This window comes from Primulina tabacum, chromosome 9, assembly GCF_025594145.1.
Source record: "Primulina tabacum isolate GXHZ01 chromosome 9, ASM2559414v2, whole genome shotgun sequence".
Taxonomy (NCBI): Eukaryota; Viridiplantae; Streptophyta; class Magnoliopsida; order Lamiales; family Gesneriaceae; genus Primulina; species Primulina tabacum.
The window spans coordinates 2,756,231-2,780,369 of NC_134558.1; the positions used below are offsets into that span (position 1 = coordinate 2,756,231).

The following is a 24,139-nucleotide window of genomic DNA, read 5'->3' on the forward strand; positions in this document are numbered from 1 at the left end:
TTCTCTTAGTAAAAATATTTCGAAATGTTTTATTTTATTAATATGATCAATTAATCGGATAATTTCTCAAGAAATTTAGAGGTAATAAATTTTAATTACACAAAAAAAATTCAAATTGGATTGACGGGTCTCATAAGATTTTTTGCAATGAAAGTAATAATCAATGTTTGAAAAATATTAGGAAGAGAAAATGTATGCTTTTATAAACATATAATATATAAAAATATATATTTACCATAAATGAAAATTAAAATGGATGTATTTTTTAAAATTTGGATTTATAATTCGGCATAATAAAAAAATACATTGTAATTATTTATTCAAGTGGATCAAATGGAGTTTTGTTGGGTTAATCCATGTTTACAAGACAGCCTGTTTGGGCCCAAAGATTTAGTTCCAACTTCTTCTCATCCCTCCTCTCCACTTTCCCGAACAAAATGTGAAACCTGAACTCTCAACAACGGGATAAGAACCCATTTCAATTTCATGTTGCCTTTTCAGCAATTCTTGGTTTGGTAGAGGAATTTAGAAGTACGATTTCTTCGTATTCTGGAAGAACCAATTTACTGAATTGTTGTTTTTGAACTGGTATATCCATTATTGAGCTGTTCTTGAATTGGTATTTGTTTGTATTATGCGAGAAGCGATTTGTTCGATGGCTTCTTTTACCTGTAATTCACTTCCTTTGCTCAGCCACATTCGCGTGCACAACCAAAATTTTGTGGGCATTCACGACTTTCCGTCATTGGTAGCTTCATTGTTTCAAGACCCTTCAACATTTAGAGGAAAAAGGTCCAGTCTTTATCAACCGTTGGCTTCTATTCGCATTAATGGAGTGGAGGGTAGTGGGAAATATCAGGAAGAAGTGGAGAAGAAAAAATTTAAGTGGGTTGCAAGAGGTTTCGATTCTACCGAGGAGCAAAGACAGGCTATTTCTCAACTTCCACCAAAGATGACCAATAGGTGCAAGGCGTTGATGAAACAAATCATTTTCTTTTCAATGGGAAATGGGAGTGTTCCTGCTATGTTGGATGCTTGGGTTAAGAGTACGAAGCCGCGAAGAACTGATTGGCTTTCGATTCTCAAAGAACTGGAGAGGTTAAATCATCCATTATTTTTGGAGGTATAGATAGAATATCATTCTTGGATGCTCTGATTTTGGTTTTTCGCCGGAGAATGGTGTTTGATATGCTAGGTACCAAACACTAGGTGATTATTCATATAATCAGATTAGACTCTGCATATTTGCTTCTCTGGTTGGCTGTGGCGTTTTTGTGAATCATTTTTGGATGCTATGCCTTTTAGGTTTTTCTATATTGTTAACTGGTTACTTCTGCAATTTTGACAAGCCAAGTATCAGTTGGGTAAAATTTCTTCAGATATTATGATGGTGGTGTTCAAGTCTCAGCAAACCACAATAAGTACTTAAATTTAAATTATTTTCGATATGCATAATACAGTGCTGCACTTTATGGTTGGTTACACAAGTTATGCATCAGGATGTTGAATATCGTATCTTTGTTTTTCTATTTTAAGATACTGGAACATGGTCTCGCAGAAGAATCATTTGAAGCTAGTATCCGTGATTATACCAAGGCAATTCACTTTTGTGCGAAGGAAAACCGGTTGTTAGATGCCGAAAGATTGCTGTTAGCCATGAAAACCCAAGGCTTCATCTGCGACCAAGTCATCTTGACTGCGCTAGTTCACATGTATAGCAAGGCTGGTAATCTCAAGCTAGCTCAAGATTCATTTGAAGAGATGAAATTACTCGGCGTTCCATTAGACAAAAGGTCGTATGGTTCAATGATCATGGCCTATATCAGAGCCGGAATGTTCCACCATGGAGAGAGTTTACTAAGAGAAACAGAAGCTAAAGAAATTTTCGCTGGAAGAGAGGTTTATAAAGCATTGCTGAGATCATATTCCATGGCTGGTGATAGTCATGGGGCTCAGAGAGTTTTCGATGCTATCCAATGGGCTGGTATCACTCCTGATGACAAGGTCTGCGCGCTTCTGATAAATGCTTATGTTGTCTCAGGAATGACACGTGAAGCTCGTATTGCATTCGATAATATGAAAAGAGCTGGTCTTGAACCTAATGATAAATGTGTGGCATTGGTGTTGGCTGCTTATGAGAAGGAAAACAGAGTGAGTGAAGCGTTGGATTTTCTTAGTGAACTAGAAAGGGCGAGTCTTGTACTCGGAAAAGAAGCTTCACAGTTACTAGCAAAGTGGTTTCGAGTGTTGGGAGTCGTGGAAGAAATCGAGCTTGCGCTGAGGGATTTTGTTTGAGGGAGTTGTGGAAGAAATGTACCAATTTTCTCCAGGTTTTTTGACGTCCTTGGAATGTTGAGATGTTCTGTTCCTCGAACCGCTCCATGAAACACTGGCAGACCTAACTGGAGAAGTCATCGCCCCCAGAAAACCAAGTTCCTGATGCATCTTGCACGAAACAATCTGATGAGATCATGCTCTGCTAATCTTTCTGCTTTTATATGGCAATCAAAATGGTGAAAACAGTTGAGACAGATCCCTGTGTATTTTCTCAATAGAAGGCAACACTATCCATTCCAAAGTCTTAGAGAGCTTAATGAGGCTCAAATTATTTAGCCAATACTTTTATTTAAATTATAATTAATTATTTAAAATGTAGATAGGTGTTGGACAAACATGGCCATTAATTGTTCCATTGGATTTTCTTGTCAAAAGTTTGAAGAGGAAGGAAGCATCAAGGGTGCCTCGGGATTCAGACGAAGAAATCTGCCCAGATACTTGATTTACAGGAGCAGATGACCCCCATTTCACTTGTTTGCTTCTGTGTTTGTACCCGGGTGGATAGCCGTGGACCTTATAGCACGTCTCAACCGTGTGGCCAAGAGCATGGCAAGAAGTACAGTAGGGCCTGCCTTTTTTATATATATGTTTTGCTCAATTGTTGGGTTGTTATTGAGATTGTTCACCCTTGAGTACAAATGCCATGTCATTGGTAGTTATGTTGGAATTGAGTCGACTTCCAAAGGCCTTTTGCCTTTCCTTTTGTATGACTAAAGCAAAATACTCGGTTTACAGACATAAGAGCATCAAGTAGAAAAACTTGACTTCGAACACGAGCAAACGAGTCATTGAGACCCATGAGGAATGTCCTGGCGTAACCCATCGTAACATAATTGTTCTTGATGGAGAGTGCAATCGTCATTGATCGAAGGAAATGTTAAATGTGATTGTATCAATGCCCATAGGTTTCTACAGTCCCATTTCTCCTTGGTTGCATCATGCTTGTAGTCTTGATCTAATGCTCAATTGCCTTATTTTCTCATCATTCAATAATATCTATCTGCCTGCCAGTTTGACAAAAATCATTGTCTATATTACTAATGACACAATTCAAACATTTATTTCAATCAATTTTTTGTCTATAATTATTGCTTTGCCATGTTACTTTTTAAACTTATGCATAATCAAGCTAAAAAATATGATAAAATGTTTTTTTTTTTTACATGTCTTGACTTGAGAATAAGGAATAAAGACCAATATTATTGATTATACACCGAAAAATGTTTAAAAATTTTGATTTACTATTTTTCGTTTTTTCTTTAATATTTTATGGGATCGAGCTTTAAAAAATTTGCATGGTTTGTGACTAACATTCGATACAATAAAAAAATGGATCATAACATGTATCGAGCTTGATTAAAAATTGATTTGAATCGAGTTAATCTCATGGTCATGGTTATATTTTTTTATATAAAATTAATGACAAGTAGGAAATTTTTTTTTTAATAAAATACGAAGTTTTCTATTAAATTTACACATTTTTTTTTAAAGAAAGTGATAATATTTTAATTAGTATCCAGGAACCTATTTAGGTCAACTAACTTTGGGAGAAACTTTGCATATGATTTTTTTTTCTTTTATTACAACACATACGGAGAGGGGAAAGCGAACCCGGAGAACCGGCTAATCAGGTAGAGGGTGAGACCCCGGTCTCACCTTTGCATATGATTTACTTTAAAAAAAACTTTGGCAGAACGTCACCTAATGATTATTAATAAAAATATTGTGTGAACCAACTTATTTTAAGGTACTCCAATAAACTATTGGGTGTAAAATATTTTGTCGAGAAAATTAATAATAATATTAAATAAAAAGGGTTTTTAATATATATTATAAATTTCTACATGAACTTTAAATATATTATGCTGAATAATTGATGGCAAATATAGATATAGTTGATCGCATAACAGATTTTCTTGATCTGCTAAAATAATAAATTGCTACTAATAATCGGTAGTAAAGTAAGCAAAGAATTTGAAAAATTATCTACCGTCACTCCGCTGTAAGATTCTGATATAAGGGTCCAATCGAGTCGAGCAAACAAAATTTAAAATATTTCATTTGGAATTGACTCGAGTATTGATTTTCAAACACGAACTCGATTCGATAAAATATTTAGTTTATTCGAGTTTAAATTCGAGAAAGTCGATTTCGATTTTATTTTAATTTAAATATACATATATAAATCGATAATTTGCGAGCAACTCAAACTTTTGCGAGCTACTCAAACAGACTCATCATAGACTCGAGCTCGACTCAATTACAAGATCGAGCTAATGGAACTCATCTCGAACTCGATTAAACCAAGCTTGAGTTCGAGTATGACCGACTTATTTGTACTCCTAAATCTGATCTCTTAGGTCTAAATGTAAGAGTTTTTTTTTTAAAAAAAAATTCAGTGTAAGAGAGTTGAAAGGGGAGTGTGTGTGTGTGTTTTTTTTTGTCATCATTTTCCACACCCCAACTAGAAATCATTTTTGGAAAATCAGAGAAAAAAGAGTTTGATTAGTTTTTTTTTTTCCTTTCTTGAGAATCACTCCTCATTAATTCCACTTCTTTCTTCCTCGTGAAATTCACCGTTTCCTGTTTAGATTTATCAATTCATCCCTTTTTCATAGGAATCCCACCTCCTCAATCTTGTTGCGAATATCCCTACGTATATATATTTTTAGAAGTATTTTTTTCTCCAGATTTTTGTGAATTGGGTTTTGTTCGAACTCCCTGATGTGCGACAAAGTTTGAATCTTCGGCCAGCCCACATTTCAAATTTCATGATACAGGGAGGTGCACATGTTGTTGTGGTTAAAGAACACTGTTTGCGAACAAAATTCGTGTTATACTAGCTGCTTGAATCATCCGTGATGAATTCTTGGCGTCGGAAATGAGGGTTAAATGGAGGGGGTTAGATCGGAGAGATTTGTAGAAAAAGTGCTGCCATTACAGGGGCATGCCACGCCGAGGACGAGATTGCAAGTTTGGTTTATTAGGGTGTGTTCTAGCATTTTAATATGGACGTGTTTGGTTCAACTTGTTACAGTTGGAGAGCTGTGGCACCCCCGTTTGTTAGGTGGAATCCCGGGTTTCACGAAAATGTTGATTCGCGTTGAGGGATCTTTGCCTTCTTCCCCTCCGCCTCTAGTTCCTGCCAGTGAGTAGTCTTTTTTAGGTCTAAGCGGGTTGATTGTGGTTTTTGAGTTGATGCATTGTTTGCTTATTACTTGATTCTTTTGATTTAATCTGATTTGTTGCTGCTTTGCTATGTATGCAAGAACTGCAATGTAGAAGGATTTCAAAATTTTAAATGTGGTTTGGACTTCTATGTGGCATAGTTAGCATGTGCAAGTTGTTTAATTTAACATAATATCTTGAAGGGAATTACACAAGCAATGGCTTTCTAAAAGTTTCTTGCAATGGCGGCTTGAATCAAATGCGATCCGCAGTAAGTTTTATACATTTCTTTTTCCATATTCTACTTATTATGTTTCCTTTGGCTAATTAGCTGCCTGAAACATCAGATTTGTGATATGGTAACAGTTGCCCGGCTTTTAAATCTTACATTGGTTGTTCCTGAGCTTGACAAGACGTCATTCTGGGCTGATCCCAGGTAGATATTGTGAAATGAGTATTTGCTTTCATATATATTTCATTCATGCATTTAGAAACTAAGTGGTTTATTGTGCAGCAATTTTGAGGACATTTTTGATGTGAAACATTTCATCGATTCATTAAGAGATGAAGTTCGAATTATCAAGAGGTTACCAAAGAGATTTGGCCTGAATTATGGATATCAACCACTTGTGATGTCTCCAGTTAGCTGGTCAAGTGAGCGATACTACCTGCAACAGGTCAGTATAATTTATATCATCACAAATATGTTTTAATTTCAGTCTGATTTTTTAATAAACCATGTTAAACTGGAATGTATTTGTTGTTTTCTTTGTTTGAGTATAAAAGATCAGAGAGCTATGCCATCTTTGCACGAGTTATTTTTACATTCATTTTGGTTTGTATCTCATCTATGCATGCAGCAGCAAAGGGAAACAAAGTGATTTTTTTATTTTTTGAAGTTGTTTCTTTTTAAATATGATCAGTTGCAAGCAAAATATCAAATGCAATTCAGATGCAAGTGATAACCTGAAAATTATTTTGATTTGAATATTCGAAAGTGCAGAATAGGGAACAATGATTTCATTTTGTTTAAAGCTCTTTACAAGATCAATTAATGACACACGAGCTTCTATAACAACATATCAACTTTGTTTCCAATCTCAAAATTTTTGTTTATGCAAACATAGATGTTTTTTTTGGATTTTGTTCAATCTCAGTGTTCAATATTCAATTAAATCTTATGAGATCGATGTATGAGAAATTAAACATATTTGAAGGTAAGAGAGAAGGGCTACGTTTGAATTGTTAAATATCATATTTTAGTAGAGAGAAGAAATGTGGTGTTAGGAACAACAAAACTAAAAATCGAAAAGAAAAGCAAATAAATGAAGACACACTGATGAGTAAATGAAAAAAGAAAATCCATTCCTGTCGCAATAAAATACATTTTACTTCTTCTGGAAGCTTTAATACAATTACAAAGTGTGACACAACAACACACATGTATACAGTAGCATCTTAGAGCTACATAAATTACAACAGAATTCCCAAATTACGTTTCTTATAAATTTGTCTGTGGTTGCAGCCTGCCTTACAGTTCTTACTCCATAATTTGTTTGTCTTTACAAACTCTATCACATGTTCCCTCTAAGGCTTATGATATGGGGCACAAATTGCTTAGAAAATTTGAACTCTGTCTAAAACTTGACCAGCGTATTTTATATCAATGTTACTTTAAGATGTAACTTCTCTCTCTTCATGTTTTTCTTAGTAATCTTTTCACAAATTGGTAATCTATTGGACATTATTAGTTTTTATGTATACATCATACAGCTTCTGCCTCTCTTTGAAAAGCACAAGGTGATTCAATTTAACCGAACAGACTCACGGCTGACAAATAATGGAATCCCTCTGGAGCTCCAGAGACTTAGATGTCGTGTCAATTTTCATGCATTAAAGTTCACGCATGAAATTGAGGCCTTGGGAAATAAGTTGATTCATATTATTCAACAGAAGGGACCTTATTTAGCGTTGCATTTGAGATATGAGATGGATATGCTGGCTTTCTCAGGTTGCACTCATGGCTGCACCGACGAGGAAGCAGATAATCTCAAACGACTGAGGTAACTGCTTCTAGGATTTCAACCATTATCCAGTAATTATATATGGATATAGTTGTGAGAACAAAAGTCAAAAGATTCATTTCTATAACATCTCTTTCATGGTGATAGAAAAATTCACTTTTTAAAATGTGTTAATGTACCTGAGTTTCTTGTTTTGATCAAGGAAATTAATACATATATCTTTTGGAAATTTGTTCTAAAACTCAAATATCATAAATACTATCCTAATAACGGTCACAGACTCACAATACTTGGAAATTAATACATATATCTTTTGGATTTTCTTGTCAAAAGTTTGAAGAGGAAGGAAGCATCAAGGGTGCCTCGGGATTCAGACGAAGAAATCTGCCCAGATACTTGATTTACAGGAGCAGATGACCCCCATTTCACTTGTTTGCTTCTGTGTTTGTACCCGGGTGGATAGCCGTGGACCTTATAGCACGTCTCAACCGTGTGGCCAAGAGCATGGCAAGAAGTACAGTAGGGCCTGCCTTTTTTATATATATGTTTTGCTCAATTGTTGGGTTGTTATTGAGATTGTTCACCCTTGAGTACAAATGCCATGTCATTGGTAGTTATGTTGGAATTGAGTCGACTTCCAAAGGCCTTTTGCCTTTCCTTTTGTATGACTAAAGCAAAATACTCGGTTTATAGACATAAGAGCATCAAGTAGAAAAACTTGACTTCGAACACGAGCAAACGAGTCATTGAGACCCATGAGGAATGTCCTGGCGTAACCCATCGTAACATAATTGTTCTTGATGGAGAGTGCAATCGTCATTGATCGAAGGAAATGTTAAATGTGATTGTATCAATGCCCATAGGTTTCTACAGTCCCATTTCTCCTTGGTTGCATCATGCTTGTAGTCTTGATCTAATGCTCAATTGCCTTATTTTCTCATCATTCAATAATATCTATCTGCCTGCCAGTTTGACAAAAATCATTGTCTATATTACTAATGACACAATTCAAACATTTATTTCAATCAATTTTTTGTCTATAATTATTGCTTTGCCATGTTACTTTTTAAACTTATGCATAATCAAGCTAAAAAATATGATAAAATGTTTTTTTTTTTTACATGTCTTGACTTGAGAATAAGGAATAAAGACCAATATTATTGATTATACACCGAAAAATGTTTAAAAATTTTGATTTACTATTTTTCGTTTTTTCTTTAATATTTTATGGGATCGAGCTTTAAAAAATTTGCATGGTTTGTGACTAACATTCGATACAATAAAAAAATGGATCATAACATGTATCGAGCTTGATTAAAAATTGATTTGAATCGAGTTAATCTCATGGTCATGGTTATATTTTTTTATATAAAATTAATGACAAGTAGGAAATTTTTTTTTTAATAAAATACGAAGTTTTCTATTAAATTTACACATTTTTTTTTAAAGAAAGTGATAATATTTTAATTAGTATCCAGGAACCTATTTAGGTCAACTAACTTTGGGAGAAACTTTGCATATGATTTTTTTTTCTTTTATTACAACACATACGGAGAGGGGAAAGCGAACCCGGAGAACCGGCTAATCAGGTAGAGGGTGAGACCCCGGTCTCACCTTTGCATATGATTTACTTTAAAAAAAACTTTGGCAGAACGTCACCTAATGATTATTAATAAAAATATTGTGTGAACCAACTTATTTTAAGGTACTCCAATAAACTATTGGGTGTAAAATATTTTGTCGAGAAAATTAATAATAATATTAAATAAAAAGGGTTTTTAATATATATTATAAATTTCTACATGAACTTTAAATATATTATGCTGAATAATTGATGGCAAATATAGATATAGTTGATCGCATAACAGATTTTCTTGATCTGCTAAAATAATAAATTGCTACTAATAATCGGTAGTAAAGTAAGCAAAGAATTTGAAAAATTATCTACCGTCACTCCGCTGTAAGATTCTGATATAAGGGTCCAATCGAGTCGAGCAAACAAAATTTAAAATATTTCATTTGGAATTGACTCGAGTATTGATTTTCAAACACGAACTCGATTCGATAAAATATTTAGTTTATTCGAGTTTAAATTCGAGAAAGTCGATTTCGATTTTATTTTAATTTAAATATACATATATAAATCGATAATTTGCGAGCAACTCAAACTTTTGCGAGCTACTCAAACAGACTCATCATAGACTCGAGCTCGACTCAATTACAAGATCGAGCTAATGGAACTCATCTCGAACTCGATTAAACCAAGCTTGAGTTCGAGTATGACCGACTTATTTGTACTCCTAAATCTGATCTCTTAGGTCTAAATGTAAGAGTTTTTTTTTTTTAAAAAAATTCAGTGTAAGAGAGTTGAAAGGGGAGTGTGTGTGTGTGTTTTTTTTTGTCATCATTTTCCACACCCCAACTAGAAATCATTTTTGGAAAATCAGAGAAAAAAGAGTTTGATTAGTTTTTTTTTTTTCCTTTCTTGAGAATCACTCCTCATTAATTCCACTTCTTTCTTGCTCGTGAAATTCACCGTTTCCTGTTTAGATTTATCAATTCATCCCTTTTTCATAGGAATCCCACCTCCTCAATCTTGTTGCGAATATCCCTACGTATATATATTTTTAGAAGTATTTTTTTCTCCAGATTTTTGTGAATTGGGTTTTGTTCGAACTCCCTGATGTGCGACAAAGTTTGAATCTTCGGCCAGCCCACATTTCAAATTTCATGATACAGGGAGGTGCACATGTTGTTGTGGTTTAAGAACACTGTTTGCGAACAAAATTCGTGTTATACTAGCTGCTTGAATCATCCGTGATGAATTCTTGGCGTCGGAAATGAGGGTTAAATGGAGGGGGTTAGATCGGAGAGATTTGTAGAAAAAGTGCTGCCATTACAGGGGCATGCCACGCCGAGGACGAGATTGCAAGTTTGGTTTATTAGGGTGTGTTCTAGCATTTTAATATGGACGTGTTTGGTTCAACTTGTTACAGTTGGAGAGCTGTGGCACCCCCGTTTGTTAGGTGGAATCCCGGGTTTCACGAAAATGTTGATTCGCGTTGAGGGATCTTTGCCTTCTTCCCCTCCGCCTCTAGTTCCTGCCAGTGAGTAGTCTTTTTTAGGTCTAAGCGGGTTGATTGTGGTTTTTGAGTTGATGCATTGTTTGCTTATTACTTGATTCTTTTGATTTAATCTGATTTGTTGCTGCTTTGCTATGTATGCAAGAACTGCAATGTAGAAGGATTTCAAAATTTTAAATGTGGTTTGGACTTCTATGTGGCATAGTTAGCATGTGCAAGTTGTTTAATTTAACATAATATCTTGAAGGGAATTACACAAGCAATGGCTTTCTAAAAGTTTCTTGCAATGGCGGCTTGAATCAAATGCGATCCGCAGTAAGTTTTATACATTTCTTTTTCCATATTCTACTTATTATGTTTCCTTTGGCTAATTAGCTGCCTGAAACATCAGATTTGTGATATGGTAACAGTTGCCCGGCTTTTAAATCTTACATTGGTTGTTCCTGAGCTTGACAAGACGTCATTCTGGGCTGATCCCAGGTAGATATTGTGAAATGAGTATTTGCTTTCATATATATTTCATTCATGCATTTAGAAACTAAGTGGTTTATTGTGCAGCAATTTTGAGGACATTTTTGATGTGAAACATTTCATCGATTCATTAAGAGATGAAGTTCGAATTATCAAGAGGTTACCAAAGAGATTTGGCCTGAATTATGGATATCAACCACTTGTGATGTCTCCAGTTAGCTGGTCAAGTGAGCGATACTACCTGCAACAGGTCAGTATAATTTATATCATCACAAATATGTTTTAATTTCAGTCTGATTTTTTAATAAACCATGTTAAACTGGAATGTATTTGTTGTTTTCTTTGTTTGAGTATAAAAGATCAGAGAGCTATGCCATCTTTGCACGAGTTATTTTTACATTCATTTTGGTTTGTATCTCATCTATGCATGCAGCAGCAAAGGGAAACAAAGTGATTTTTTTATTTTTTGAAGTTGTTTCTTTTTAAATATGATCAGTTGCAAGCAAAATATCAAATGCAATTCAGATGCAAGTGATAACCTGAAAATTATTTTGATTTGAATATTCGAAAGTGCAGAATAGGGAACAATGATTTCATTTTGTTTAAAGCTCTTTACAAGATCAATTAATGACACACGAGCTTCTATAACAACATATCAACTTTGTTTCCAATCTCAAAATTTTTGTTTATGCAAACATAGATGTTTTTTTTGGATTTTGTTCAATCTCAGTGTTCAATATTCAATTAAATCTTATGAGATCGATGTATGAGAAATTAAACATATTTGAAGGTAAGAGAGAAGGGCTACGTTTGAATTGTTAAATATCATATTTTAGTAGAGAGAAGAAATGTGGTGTTAGGAACAACAAAACTAAAAATCGAAAAGAAAAGCAAATAAATGAAGACACACTGATGAGTAAATGAAAAAAGAAAATCCATTCCTGTCGCAATAAAATACATTTTACTTCTTCTGGAAGCTTTAATACAATTACAAAGTGTGACACAACAACACACATGTATACAGTAGCATCTTAGAGCTACATAAATTACAACAGAATTCCCAAATTACGTTTCTTATAAATTTGTCTGTGGTTGCAGCCTGCCTTACAGTTCTTACTCCATAATTTGTTTGTCTTTACAAACTCTATCACATGTTCCCTCTAAGGCTTATGATATGGGGCACAAATTGCTTAGAAAATTTGAACTCTGTCTAAAACTTGACCAGCGTATTTTATATCAATGTTACTTTAAGATGTAACTTCTCTCTCTTCATGTTTTTCTTAGTAATCTTTTCACAAATTGGTAATCTATTGGACATTATTAGTTTTTATGTATACATCATACAGCTTCTGCCTCTCTTTGAAAAGCACAAGGTGATTCAATTTAACCGAACAGACTCACGGCTGACAAATAATGGAATCCCTCTGGAGCTCCAGAGACTTAGATGTCGTGTCAATTTTCATGCATTAAAGTTCACGCATGAAATTGAGGCCTTGGGAAATAAGTTGATTCATATTATTCAACAGAAGGGACCTTATTTAGCGTTGCATTTGAGATATGAGATGGATATGCTGGCTTTCTCAGGTTGCACTCATGGCTGCACCGACGAGGAAGCAGATAATCTCAAACGACTGAGGTAACTGCTTCTAGGATTTCAACCATTATCCAGTAATTATATATGGATATAGTTGTGAGAACAAAAGTCAAAAGATTCATTTCTATAACATCTCTTTCATGGTGATAGAAAAATTCACTTTTTAAAATGTGTTAATGTACCTGAGTTTCTTGTTTTGATCAAGGAAATTAATACATATATCTTTTGGAAATTTGTTCTAAAACTCAAATATCATAAATACTATCCTAATAACGGTCACAGACTCACAATACTTGAAAATGATGTTTCTCCACTTCTGCAACATTGCGCTATACTGTCTTGTGTAGATACTGTATTTTTGAATTACTCTTCTACCATGTGTTTTACTGTTTCTACTTAAATCCCATGTGGCCCCTGTAATCAAAGTCTGATGTAGATGAGCTTTATATAACAAACAAACCTTTATATTTTGCAGAACTTGTTTATATGCCTGGTTAGACACTTTTCACAAATTGAGTGAGGGCGGGGGTGTTTTCTACTTCCTGATAGAGAAAGATTAATAAATGGGTAAGTTTGGCAGGATTTTAAAAAGAGAGAGAGAAGTCACACGAGCTTAAGATTTACAGTCATCGACTTTGTGAATACTATCGAAATACTTCCATAATTCAATACTTCAAGATTGCTATTTTATCATCCAACAGTGAGCTTTCTACCATATTAAAATGTTTGAATCCATTTATGTGCTTTTGTTTCCAGACACCCTGCTTAAAGTTCTCCAGAAATAAGTACAGCATTCACGTCCATCATCTTGTCAATTTATCTCTTTCATGGCCAATAGATGGTGATTTTACCATTCCAGGGAACTAAACAACCCCTTAGCATTTGGTGTTGTTGCAGTGCTTAGGTATGCTTATTAACTAAGTTTAATTTAGTCCAAGTTCAGCCCTATCTAGTTGTGGCAGCTGCATCATCATTGCCTTTTGTCTCTCTTTCCCAAAGTTTGGGTGGTTGGTATTATCCAGTTGTTTTTGCTTCGGAGGTCAGGACCAACTCTCTCTCTATACCTATTTATACAAGTCCGGGACTTCCTCGACTCCAGTCTTCACAAGGTTTTAAATTTTAAGAGAACTCAAGAAAAATTGCTATTTAGTGTTCAATCAGGCCACTCACTTGGGAATAAAGAACCCAGATACATGTGATGCTCATTTTTGTATGGCAATGATGATGATACAAATCTTGGATGTCTAAACTATGATAATGGAATTTCTTAACGTACTTATCTTATTTCTGGGGGCTTTTAGCAATATAATTTTGCAACTCGTTCTATTCCTTTATCTCCTGGTAATGTTGGCAATTCGGGTTCTCCAACCCCCACCCCTTCCTTTCCTTTCTTTTAGCTGCTTCATTTGATTTCTTGATGTCATTCTTGATTCAGGTATGCATTTCCTTGGTGGAGGGAGAAAGAAATAGTATCAGAAGAGAAAAGATCTCATGGCTTATGTCCTCTTACCCCCGAAGAGACAGCTTTGGTTTTGCAAGCATTGGATTTCAATAAAAAGATTCAGATCTATATTGCATCCGGTGAAATCTATGGTAATGAAAGGAGACTTGCAACACTAAGAGCTGCCTTTCCGAGGATTGTGAGTCATGCCATTTTCCACATCTTTTTTTCTCCTAGTGCCTATCGAAATTAGTGCTCACATGAGTGTGTGAGGGGGAGCCATTTAGCAAAAAGTAGACCATGATTTACCTTTCGTGCTCTGTTTCTATGGTTAAGTTTGTCATTTATCGAAAATTTTGCCATCATTGTTAATACAGTTGAAAAAGGAGATGCTGCTAGATCCTGAAGATTTGCGGCAATTCCAGAATCATTCGTCTCAAATGGCAGCTCTTGACTTCATGGTTTCTGTTGCCAGCGATATTTTTGTTCCCACATATGATGGAAATATGGCAAGAATCGTGGAAGGTCATCGTAGGTAACCAGTTTGAAATAATGGATATAATACTCTTAACGAGATTAATTTGAAACCATCTCCAAGGATATTTCTCATCCCATCTTTTGCAGGTATCATGGGTTCAAAAAGACCTTCCAACTGAATCGTACCAAACTTGTTGAATTGTTGGATTTACATCAAAATGGAACTTTATCATGGGACGAATTTTCCTTTGCTGTTCGGCAGGCACATGAAAAAAGAACGGGTCAGCCAATTCATAGAAGGGTTATTGCAGACAAGCCTAAAGAAGAAGAGTATTTCTATGCGAATCCGCAAGAATGTCTACGTGAAGGTACGGGGTGTGGGTACTCATCCAGCCCTGGCAATACAACCACAGTATAGTCCGGCGAAACATGTCTGAAATTTCAAAGATATTCAGAAACTCGACCTGCATATGTGCATTTAGTGGCGAAATGAAAGAAATGAAATCCTTTTTTATAAGCCAAGCTAGAATGACATGGACATCAAAGGCGCTCGAATTCATTTTAGGAAATAGCAAGATGTTTGATTGAATGTTCTTCCCGGGCATGGAAGAAGGTCAAAATGGGAGAAGAAGACGTGCTACTCCTTAAAGGATTTAGTGCCGGTAGTCATTTTGTTGGTGTGTTTTTGCCTTACTTTTCCCTTATTTGAAGCAGTGTACCACCTTGATACCACAGCTATATTATACACTAGTTTCTTTGTAATCTGTATCACGAGAAAGTTACGGGTAGAACTAACTCATTCATCGAAAGGATGTGTTGTGGAATAAACATAAATTTTGCTTTATACTCAATTTCTTGTCTGGTATATTGAAACGTGGATTCCCTTAAAACATTCACGATGTAGATCCGGCACCTGTTAACAATAGGCTGTAGATAACCCCACAACTCAAAAACAATCTTAAAATTCCCTAATCTGTGTAACTCTTTCACAAGAAGTAGAACTCAATACAACCCAAAGAAACTTCCTGCTATCTATGGTTTCAATCCCCGTTTCTTCAATAAATTACCAAAAAGTGCTGTGAAATGCTTCTGCAGTTCCTCAGAAATCTTGTCACAAATTTGCGCATGCAAACATAACTTCGCTTTTTTGGAGAAATCATTACATTCCATAAGAAAATCGGTGTTATCCGCTTTACTTAGGTTCCCAGAAGATTATATCACCTTGCTCCCCTACCAGACCGAGATTTTCAAGTCTCCTTTCCTGGTAATATTCCAGTACATCTAATTCCAATTCCTTTTCCTTGAAGACATCATAAATTTGTTGTAATACCCTTTTCTCTCCTAATCTTAAACCAACTGCTATCTGAAGCCTTGGACCAAGATTTCCTCCCTCCTTCAGCTTTTCATCCTGTAATTTGCTTGAATATTTAGTTTTGTTCGGGAAGTCATCTTGATGAAACAAGGAGGATAAACGGATTACCTCTTCAATGGTCGTATGATAACCAGATATCGCAGATTCACATGTTCGGCAAACCGTTTGACATATTAGCTCTTCATCAAATGGAGTTTCTGAAAATCGACTCCTTAAGAAAAGCATAGGTTTCACCATTTGCTACCAGCCGAAGATATGGAAGCAGAGCCATTGGAAGAGATTGGCCGTACTTAATGTCAAAATAAGCAGTTTCCCCTAAATCATTCATCTCAGCTATATCCAACTTGTCAGCATAAAAATTATCAGTCTCCGATGTTTCCCATGTCAACGTGAATGCATCACGGCTTGGTGTTGAGTCAAAAACCCATAGTCCAGAGCCATATCAGCATTACTCTTATTCAGATCATATTGGATAAAAACCTGTCGTGTCAAAATGGGTTACAGGCCTAACGCAAGAAAATGAAGATAGAATGGAATGAGCGCCTCCAGCTGACCAAAACCATTCATCTCAAATATTTTAAATCATATACAGGCGTAAACACCTAGTGATATCATAGCAAATTCTCAACAATTGTTCCAACATGAAATAACTGGAAATCGAACAGATGCCTTGGATTTAACACAAATTAAAGACCGAGCATTTGCTGATAAAAATCTACAAGTGATCGTGATAGTGAAACACAATTCTTTTGAATAATAAGCCAGTCCAAATGTACAATTCAATCACTATGGTACATGGGCAATCGCACAATAGCTTATTGAACTCTAACATAGAAGGGACTCAAGACTTACTAACGAAGTTCACCTGCTCACCAACCTTGAGTGCTGAAGGAATCCTCAACGCAAACAAAAGGCCTGCAGGTCCTCTAACCTCATAGGCATGATCTTCTGTAGTAACTCTGACATTGTGGTTGATATGAAACAAATAAATTACAAAAAAGTAAAATTTAAAAGTGAATTCATGAGTTGTAGAGTAGCAAATTACATTAGCTCGAGGATACTAAAAATACGTAGTGCAGGACACTGGACAGCATCAAGACCATAGAGTTTTACCAGGTCCGCAAAGGGGATTACTACAAGATTTAGATTACGAAGACGTGAAGATGCTCTCGATCTGAGTCTGTCACAAATACATTGGAGTCAGTCTCCGGCGGGAGATATTAGACTGAAATGTAATTAATTTAGGCCAAGCCAGCTGGCATAGTAGTTGGCCAGTGAGTTTAAGATATTTTTGGTTGATAACCACTTGGTTGGTTGGTGTATATATAGTCATGTAACTGCTTACATTTGAGAGAATGAGAACACATTTTCTTCACGATAACTCTCCAGATGCAATATGGTATCAGAGCAATTTGCCGTCACTGCTCTACACCGATCGGCAGGTGCAAATGATCGTTGTTCGAAGATTCAATCTTACTATCAGATTATGAAAATTTCTTGCTGATAGTCATCTCTGGAGATTTACATGGCTTCTTTTCTTCAAAATTCAAGTTCTGTTTCCGCTGGACGAGCTGCCATTGATGATCTGCTCAGCCCCTATTTCTTACATCATTCAGATAATCCGGCGATCTCGCTCGTTTCTCAACCGCTAACAGGAGATAACTATGCCTCCTGGAGTCGAGCTACGATCATCGCTATGACCGTCAAAAACAAATTGGGGTTCTTGGATGGATCAATTGCGAAGCCAGCAGATACAGATCTGAATTTATCGTCTTGGATTCGGAACAACAATGTTGTTATTGCCTGGATTTTAAATTCGGTTTCGAAGGACATCTCGGCAAGCATTCTGTTTGCTGATTCGGCATATGAGATTTGGAATGATCTACGCGAGCAATTCCAACAATCGAATGGACCACGCATTTTTCAATTGCGTCGAGAACTGATAAATCTCCGTCAAGATCAACAATCGGTGGCTGTCTATTTCACCAAACTTAAATCTCTTTGGGTTGAGCTGTCAAATTTTCGCCCTAGCTGTACTTGTGGTCAGTGTACATTCGGAGGCGTCAAAAATCTTGCTGCATTTTCTCATCATGAATATGTCTTGACATTTCTCTTGGGGTTGAATGAATCATTTACACAGATTCGTGGACAATTATTACTCTTGAATCCTTTACCTCCTATCAACAAGGTCTTTTGGTTGGTGTCGCAAGAGGAATGCCAACGAACTTTAAGCTCGCAATCTGATGCTAACACCTCTTTGTCAAATAACTTGGCCTTTGCTGTTAAAGGAAGGAGTTCTGGTCATGATTTTGGTTTTCCAACTCGAGGTGCTCAAAGGGAGCGTCCATTTTGTACTAAATGCCAAATTAATGGTCATACGATTGATACTTGCCATAAAATTCATGGGTACCCTCTGGTTATAAGCCCAAACCTAAGCCAAAGTTTGAGCACATGGCAACTCATTCTCCAGCAGTCAACGCCACTGTCAATCATGTGGTCAACAATGACAGTCCAGCAGCACCTCAAGATGGCATTTTTTCCAATCATTGAACCCTCGACAATACAAACAACTAATGAGGATGTTTGCTACGCACTTATCAAGTTCTGCTCCCACTGGTTCCTCCACAATGATAGATAGGCTCGTCTTTCGCTACATGTACCTGCTTATCAGTGTCATTAAACCATGATTCAGTGCCTAATAAGTTCTGAATTGTAGATTCTGGTGCATCTAAGCATATTTGTTTCGATGCTACTCTATTTTTGAACATGAAGCCTATGCAGAACTCTACGGTGACTCTTCCGAATAGCACTATTATTCCAGTAACTGCACTTGGTGATGTCCGCCTAAGTTCTCACTTGTTCCTGAAGGATACCTTATATGTTCCACAATTTGCTTTTAATCTGATATTCGTCAGTGCTTTAACCGCAGACTCACGGCTTATGGTTCATTTTTATCGTGATCAATTCATTATTTAGGAGATCTCACCCCAGAGGATGATAGGCAAGGGTGATCGAGTTGGCGATCTATACATCTTTTATCATGTATCATCTGCATCACATATTATTGCTGCTGTGAATAAAGTGTCAGCTTCCATTTGGCACAATCGACTTGGTCATCCTTCATCAAAATCTCTTGAGGCCTTGAAGACTTTCTTTCCATGTGATGACCTTCATTCTATTCATTCGTCTCCATGCTATGTTTGCCCCAAAGCTAAGCAACATAGGTTACCTTTCATTGCTCACAATAACATGTCAGAATTGCCTTTCGATTTAATACTCTGTGATATTTTGGGTCCATACAGTGTACCGGCACATAATGGAGATTGTTTTTTGTGACTCTTGTTGATGATTGTACTAGATTCACATGGGTCTTTATGCTCAAATATAAATCTGATGTGAGCTTTGTCATTCCAAGATTTTTTGCAATGGTTCAAACTCAGTTTCATACTACTATCAAGAGATTTCGCTCCGACAATGCTAAAGAGCTAGAATTTTAAGATTTATCAAGGAGTTGATAATTCAGAATGAATTAATTGGGGTATGCTCATATAAAAACATGTTTAGTCCCGAGATGCCTTTTTCGCGGGCTAGAGCAAGGAACTCCAGCCTTGAAATTCTCCTTATGGGCTTCTGTATGGTTCTCCAACCGATTATTCATTTTTCCGCACTTTTGGTTGCCTCGTACTACAACAAAAATGGCTTTTAGCAGCGCGCAAATTTTTTTTCCGCGGCGCACATTGCACACTGCACAACTGCAAGCTGTTGAAAGTTCAAGATTATTCGCGGCGTACATGTGCACCCTGTTAATACTATTATCTGCGGCGTGCATATGCACACCGTTAATACAATTATCCGCAGCGTGCAATGTACGCCGTTAATATTCATAAAACATCTAAAATTAGCGATGGTTTTTAACAAAACCGTCGCTACTTAGCGACGTTTTTTAAACCCTAACTACTTTAGTGACGGTTTAAAATCCGTTGCCAATTTAGGGACGATGTTTAAATTTAACGACATTTTATGTCCGTCGCTACATTTAGCGACTAATCAAAAACCGTCGCTAATGTTTTTGTTAAAAAAAAAATTACTTTTATAATTTAATGAATTTTTAAAAAAACTTATATGATAACAATACTCATGATCTTAAATAACACTTAAAAATTAACCAAAAATTGAAACGAAAAAACATAACATAAATCGAAACTAAAATCGTGTAATTTTAAGTGTTGTGAAGTGGTGTGGAGAAAAATGGATCGAAGATGCTGGTATTTATAGATAATTTGCGACAGTTTTTGGTCTAATAGCGACGATTTTTTATTAAACCGTCGCTGATGTCAAAAACCGTCGCGGAGCGTCCATTTTTCGCAGCGTGCTAATATGCATGCCGTGAATAATAATATTGACGGCGTGCGATTAATGTACGCCGTTAATGTCTAGACACGATTTTTTTTAAAATGATTTACTTTTAACAGTGCACAAAAACATGCACGCTGTTAATAATACTATTAACGGCGTGCCTTTATTGTGCGCTGCGAAAATTTCATAGGTTATTAACAGCTCACATATAACTGCACGCTGTCGTTTATATAATTTATTAACAGCACACATAAATGCATGTTGCGGATATTACTATCTGCAGCGTGCTTTTGATGCACCCCGTTATTTATGTCAAGTGCAACAATTTTAACAGCGAACATATGGGTGCACGCCGTTAAAAGTAATATTCGCAGCGTGCTTTTAATGCATGCTGTTGATGACGTGCTGCGGAAAATCATTTTTCTTGTAGTGCGCTTTTGTGTCCACACTTTCCTGTCATCGTTTAAAATTCCATCCTTGGGCTCGCACCTGTGTGTTCCTTGGCTACCAACCAGGAATTAAAGGCTACAAGGTTTACGATCTCGAAAACAAACATATATTTTTCTCTTGGGATGTTTTTCACAAAGACATTTCCCCTTTCATTCCATCTCATGTTCTGATTCTCTTGTGGATCATTTTCCTGAGTTAGTTCTACCCGGGCCTCCTACAACTTTCGTTTCAGATTCTTCTATATCATCCCCATTACCATTAGCTTCCGCACATTCAGATGTTGTGCTTCCTCGTCGTTCTTCCAGACAGTTCCGTCCACATTCTTATATATATGAATATCACTATAATTTGCTCACCAGCACCCCTCATTCTCTCATTTCTTCCACTTCTCCTCTGTATCCCATATCTCAATCTATTTCTTATGACAACCTTTCATCTAAATATCGAAAATTTGCATTGAATATACCTTCCCATGTTGAGCCCAAGTTTTATCATCAAGCGGTCAAGGTTCCTGAATGGTGTGCTGCTATGAAGTGTGAAATTGATGCCTTAGAGGCAAATGACACATGGTCCCTTGTGCCTCTTCCCTTGGGTAAACACTCTATTGTCTGCAAGTGGGTTTATTAAATCAAATTCCGGGATGATGGTTCTATTGAGCGTTACAAAGCTCGTTTAGTCGCTAAGTGCTTCACCCAACAAGAAGGTGTCGATTTTTTTGATACATTCTCGCCGGTTGCAAAATTAGTCACAGTAAAAGTCTTATTAGCCTTGGCTGCGATCAAGTGTTGGCATTTGGTTCAATTATATGTGAACAATGCTTTTCTCAATGGTGATTTGATGGAAGAAGTATACATGGATTTGCCAATGGGATATGCTCGACAGGGGGAGCATCGTTCTCCTTATCTAGTTTGCAAGTTGAATCGATCGATTTATGAACTCCGCCAAGCTTCACGAAAGTGGTACACAAAATTTTCATATGCCTTACTTGATTGTGGTTTCCAAAGATCAAAGTCTGACTACTCCTTGTTTACCAAAGGCACATGTTCATCCTTTGTCGCTTTGCTCGTCTATGTTGACGATATCATCATTACTGGCCCATCTTCTACTGCAATTGCGTCACTTAAACAGTTCTTAAACTCCCATTTTAAACTCCAAGACTTGGGCATGCTGCATTATTTTCTGGGTATCGAGATAGCACGGGCTGCTCCTGGAATTTATTTGTCTCAAAGGCAATATAGTTTACAGTTACTTGATGACACTGGTTTCTTAGCTTCTAAGCCTACCTCTACTCCCATGGATCCCCGCATCCAACTTAGTTCCACTGAAGGCGAGATCATTTCTGATCATTCGCAATACCGTCTTCTTGTTGGGCGCTTGTTATACCTCACATTATCTCGTCCTGATATTACCTTTGCCATACATAAACTGAGTCAATTCATTTCCAAGCCACGAGTGCCTCATTTGCAGGCTGTTCATCACTTGCTTCGCTATCTCAAAGGCACGCCTGGGCAAGGAATTTTCTTTTCTGCTTCTTCTTCATTGCATTTAAGGGCTTTCTTTGATGCTGATTGGGGAGCCTGCCTTGACACCCACAAGTCCACAATTGGTTTCTGCATTTTTTAGGCGACTCTCTAATTTCCTGGAAGTCCAAGAAACAGTCGATTGTGTGTCGTTCTTCCGCTGAAGCCGAATATCGAGCTCTAGCAACAACAACATGTGAACTTACTTGGCTTCAGCTAGGGATGTGAACGATCCAAACCAAACTAAACAATATCAGGCTTGAGCTTGGCTCGTTTAATATTATTTGAGGCTCGAGCTCGATTCGAGCTTTTATTATCAGGCTCGAGCTTGGTTTGTCTTGAAATTACCAAGCTTGAGAAAAGCTCGAGCTCGGCTCGTTAAAAGCTCGTTTAGCATTTTAATCAAGTCAGGCTCGAGCTTGATTCATTAATAGCTCGTTTTGCATGTTTAACAAGCCTGACTTGAGCTCGGCTCGTTTTCGAGCTCGTAAAGCATAGAATTGAACTTGATTCGAGCTTGATAAAAATTAAATATATCTATAAACTAATTTTAAATCAGACATAAAAATGTAAATTCATTCATAAATAACCAAAACGACACAAATAAGAGCTAAAAAAACATAAATCAATATATTATAGAACATTCCAAAATAATACATCTAGAATATTCATTATACACTGATATCACCATATAAATAACAATGAAATAATTTCACACGTTTAATATTTCAACTAAGTCTGGTGAGAAAGTAGGGAGGACGTCAAAGAATCCATTAAAATCAAGAATTACAAAATCATCTCCAATAACATATATTCAAGTATCCTGCAAAGTTCAAAATAACATTTGTATTAATATTTTTATTTGTCTTGTGTTCAATTCCTTCCATTGACATTAGTATTAATATTTTTATTTGTCAACTCAACAAATGAGTCAAGCTCAAGCTTACGAGCCACATAAACGACTCGAGCTCGAGCTTGCGAGCCTATTATCAAACATGTTTGTGAGCTCACGAGCCGAATATCTTTTGGCTTGAGCTTGGTTTGATTAAATTTTCGAGCTCAAAATCGAGATTGAGTTTGGCTTGATATGATTAACAAACGAAATCAAACGAGCTTTTAATCGAACCGAGCTTCGAATAGCTCGCAAACGGTTTGGTTCATTTACATCCCTAGCTGCAGCAGCTTCTCTCGGACTTTCACATTATAGTTACGTCTCCGGCTCTTCTCTTTTGTGATAATACTGCTGCAGTCCATATTGCTTCCAACCCCATTTTTCATGAATGTACGAAACACATCGAGCTCGATTGTCATTTTGTTCGTGAAAAGATTACGCATGGAACTCTCAAACTCCTTCCCATTCGCTCTCAGCACCAGCCGACATGTTCACCAAGCCATTACCATCTACAATGCTTCTTCCTTTACTATCCAAGTTGGCCGTCCGAGATATCTACCGTCCTCCTTGAGGGGGAGTATTAGACTGAAATGTAATTAATTTAGTCCAAGCCAGCTGGCATAGTAGTTGGCACAGTTAGTTTAAGATATTTTTGGTTGATAACCACTTGGTTGGTTGGTGTATATGTAGTTATGTAACTGCTTACATTTGAGATGAATGAGAACACATTTTCTTCACGATAACTCTCCAGATGCAATAGGAGACGTGAAAAGTAATGTCGATGCGGCTATCTTTTCTAACCCTTTCCAGGCGGGTTATGAGGAGTTCTTAGGGACTCACAAGGTTTCCTGATCTCCGCCGCACATGGAAGCAACCCAGAAAAATGCACCCCAGAAGTTCCACAAGCGTTGGGAATTCGGGAAGCTCTTAGTTGGCTTAAAGATATGCAAATTT

At 36.5% G+C, this 24,139-nt stretch overlaps 4 protein-coding genes and 1 pseudogene across 7 annotated transcripts; 4 read left to right on the forward strand and 1 right to left on the reverse strand.

Annotated features, from left to right (window-relative positions):
• Positions 1–387: 387 nt before the first annotated feature.
• LOC142556673 (uncharacterized) lies at positions 388–3,351 on the forward strand. 2 transcript variants are annotated; one of them, XM_075668157.1, is made up of 3 exons: positions 389–588; positions 694–1,123; positions 1,537–3,351. In XM_075668157.1, the coding sequence occupies exons 2-3, from the start codon at positions 953–955 to the stop codon at positions 2,293–2,295; spliced, it is 930 nt and encodes a 309-aa protein (XP_075524272.1). In that variant the 5' UTR covers positions 389–588; positions 694–952; the 3' UTR covers positions 2,296–3,351. The 2 variants fall into 2 exon arrangements, with proteins under 2 accessions (XP_075524271.1, XP_075524272.1); XM_075668156.1 differs by having other exon boundaries at positions 388–1,123; positions 1,537–3,350.
• Positions 3,352–4,795: 1,444 nt separating this feature from the next.
• On the forward strand, positions 4,796–8,506 carry LOC142504546 (rhamnogalacturonan I rhamnosyltransferase 1-like). Its single transcript, XM_075617391.1, has 6 exons — positions 4,796–5,485; positions 5,709–5,776; positions 5,853–5,941; positions 6,020–6,182; positions 7,279–7,568; positions 7,863–8,506. The coding sequence occupies exons 1-6, from the start codon at positions 5,230–5,232 to the stop codon at positions 7,927–7,929; spliced, it is 933 nt and encodes a 310-aa protein (XP_075473506.1). The 5' UTR covers positions 4,796–5,229; the 3' UTR covers positions 7,930–8,506.
• Positions 8,507–9,950: 1,444 nt separating this feature from the next.
• Positions 9,951–15,381, forward strand: LOC142556675 (rhamnogalacturonan I rhamnosyltransferase 1-like). Of its 3 annotated transcripts, none has more exons than XM_075668160.1 (8): positions 9,951–10,636; positions 10,860–10,927; positions 11,004–11,092; positions 11,171–11,333; positions 12,430–12,719; positions 14,113–14,317; positions 14,496–14,653; positions 14,858–15,381. In XM_075668160.1, the coding sequence occupies exons 1-8, from the start codon at positions 10,381–10,383 to the stop codon at positions 15,030–15,032; spliced, it is 1,404 nt and encodes a 467-aa protein (XP_075524275.1). In that variant the 5' UTR covers positions 9,951–10,380; the 3' UTR covers positions 15,033–15,381. The 3 variants fall into 3 exon arrangements, 2 of the variants coding, with proteins under 2 accessions (XP_075524275.1, XP_075524274.1); XR_012822668.1 differs by having other exon boundaries at positions 9,952–10,636; positions 14,496–14,742; positions 14,858–14,986; XM_075668159.1 differs by having other exon boundaries at positions 9,955–10,636; positions 14,743–15,373.
• Positions 15,382–15,578: 197 nt separating this feature from the next.
• Positions 15,579–17,167, reverse strand: LOC142556854 (ribulose-1,5 bisphosphate carboxylase/oxygenase large subunit N-methyltransferase, chloroplastic-like; annotated as a pseudogene).
• On the forward strand, positions 17,166–19,463 carry LOC142556677 (uncharacterized). The gene is made up of 2 exons (XM_075668161.1): positions 17,166–18,800; positions 18,897–19,463. Exon 1 carries the CDS (start codon positions 17,493–17,495, stop codon positions 18,603–18,605), a length of 1,113 nt encoding a protein of 370 aa, XP_075524276.1. The 5' UTR covers positions 17,166–17,492; the 3' UTR covers positions 18,606–18,800; positions 18,897–19,463.
• The last annotated feature ends 4,676 nt before the right edge of the window (positions 19,464–24,139 follow it).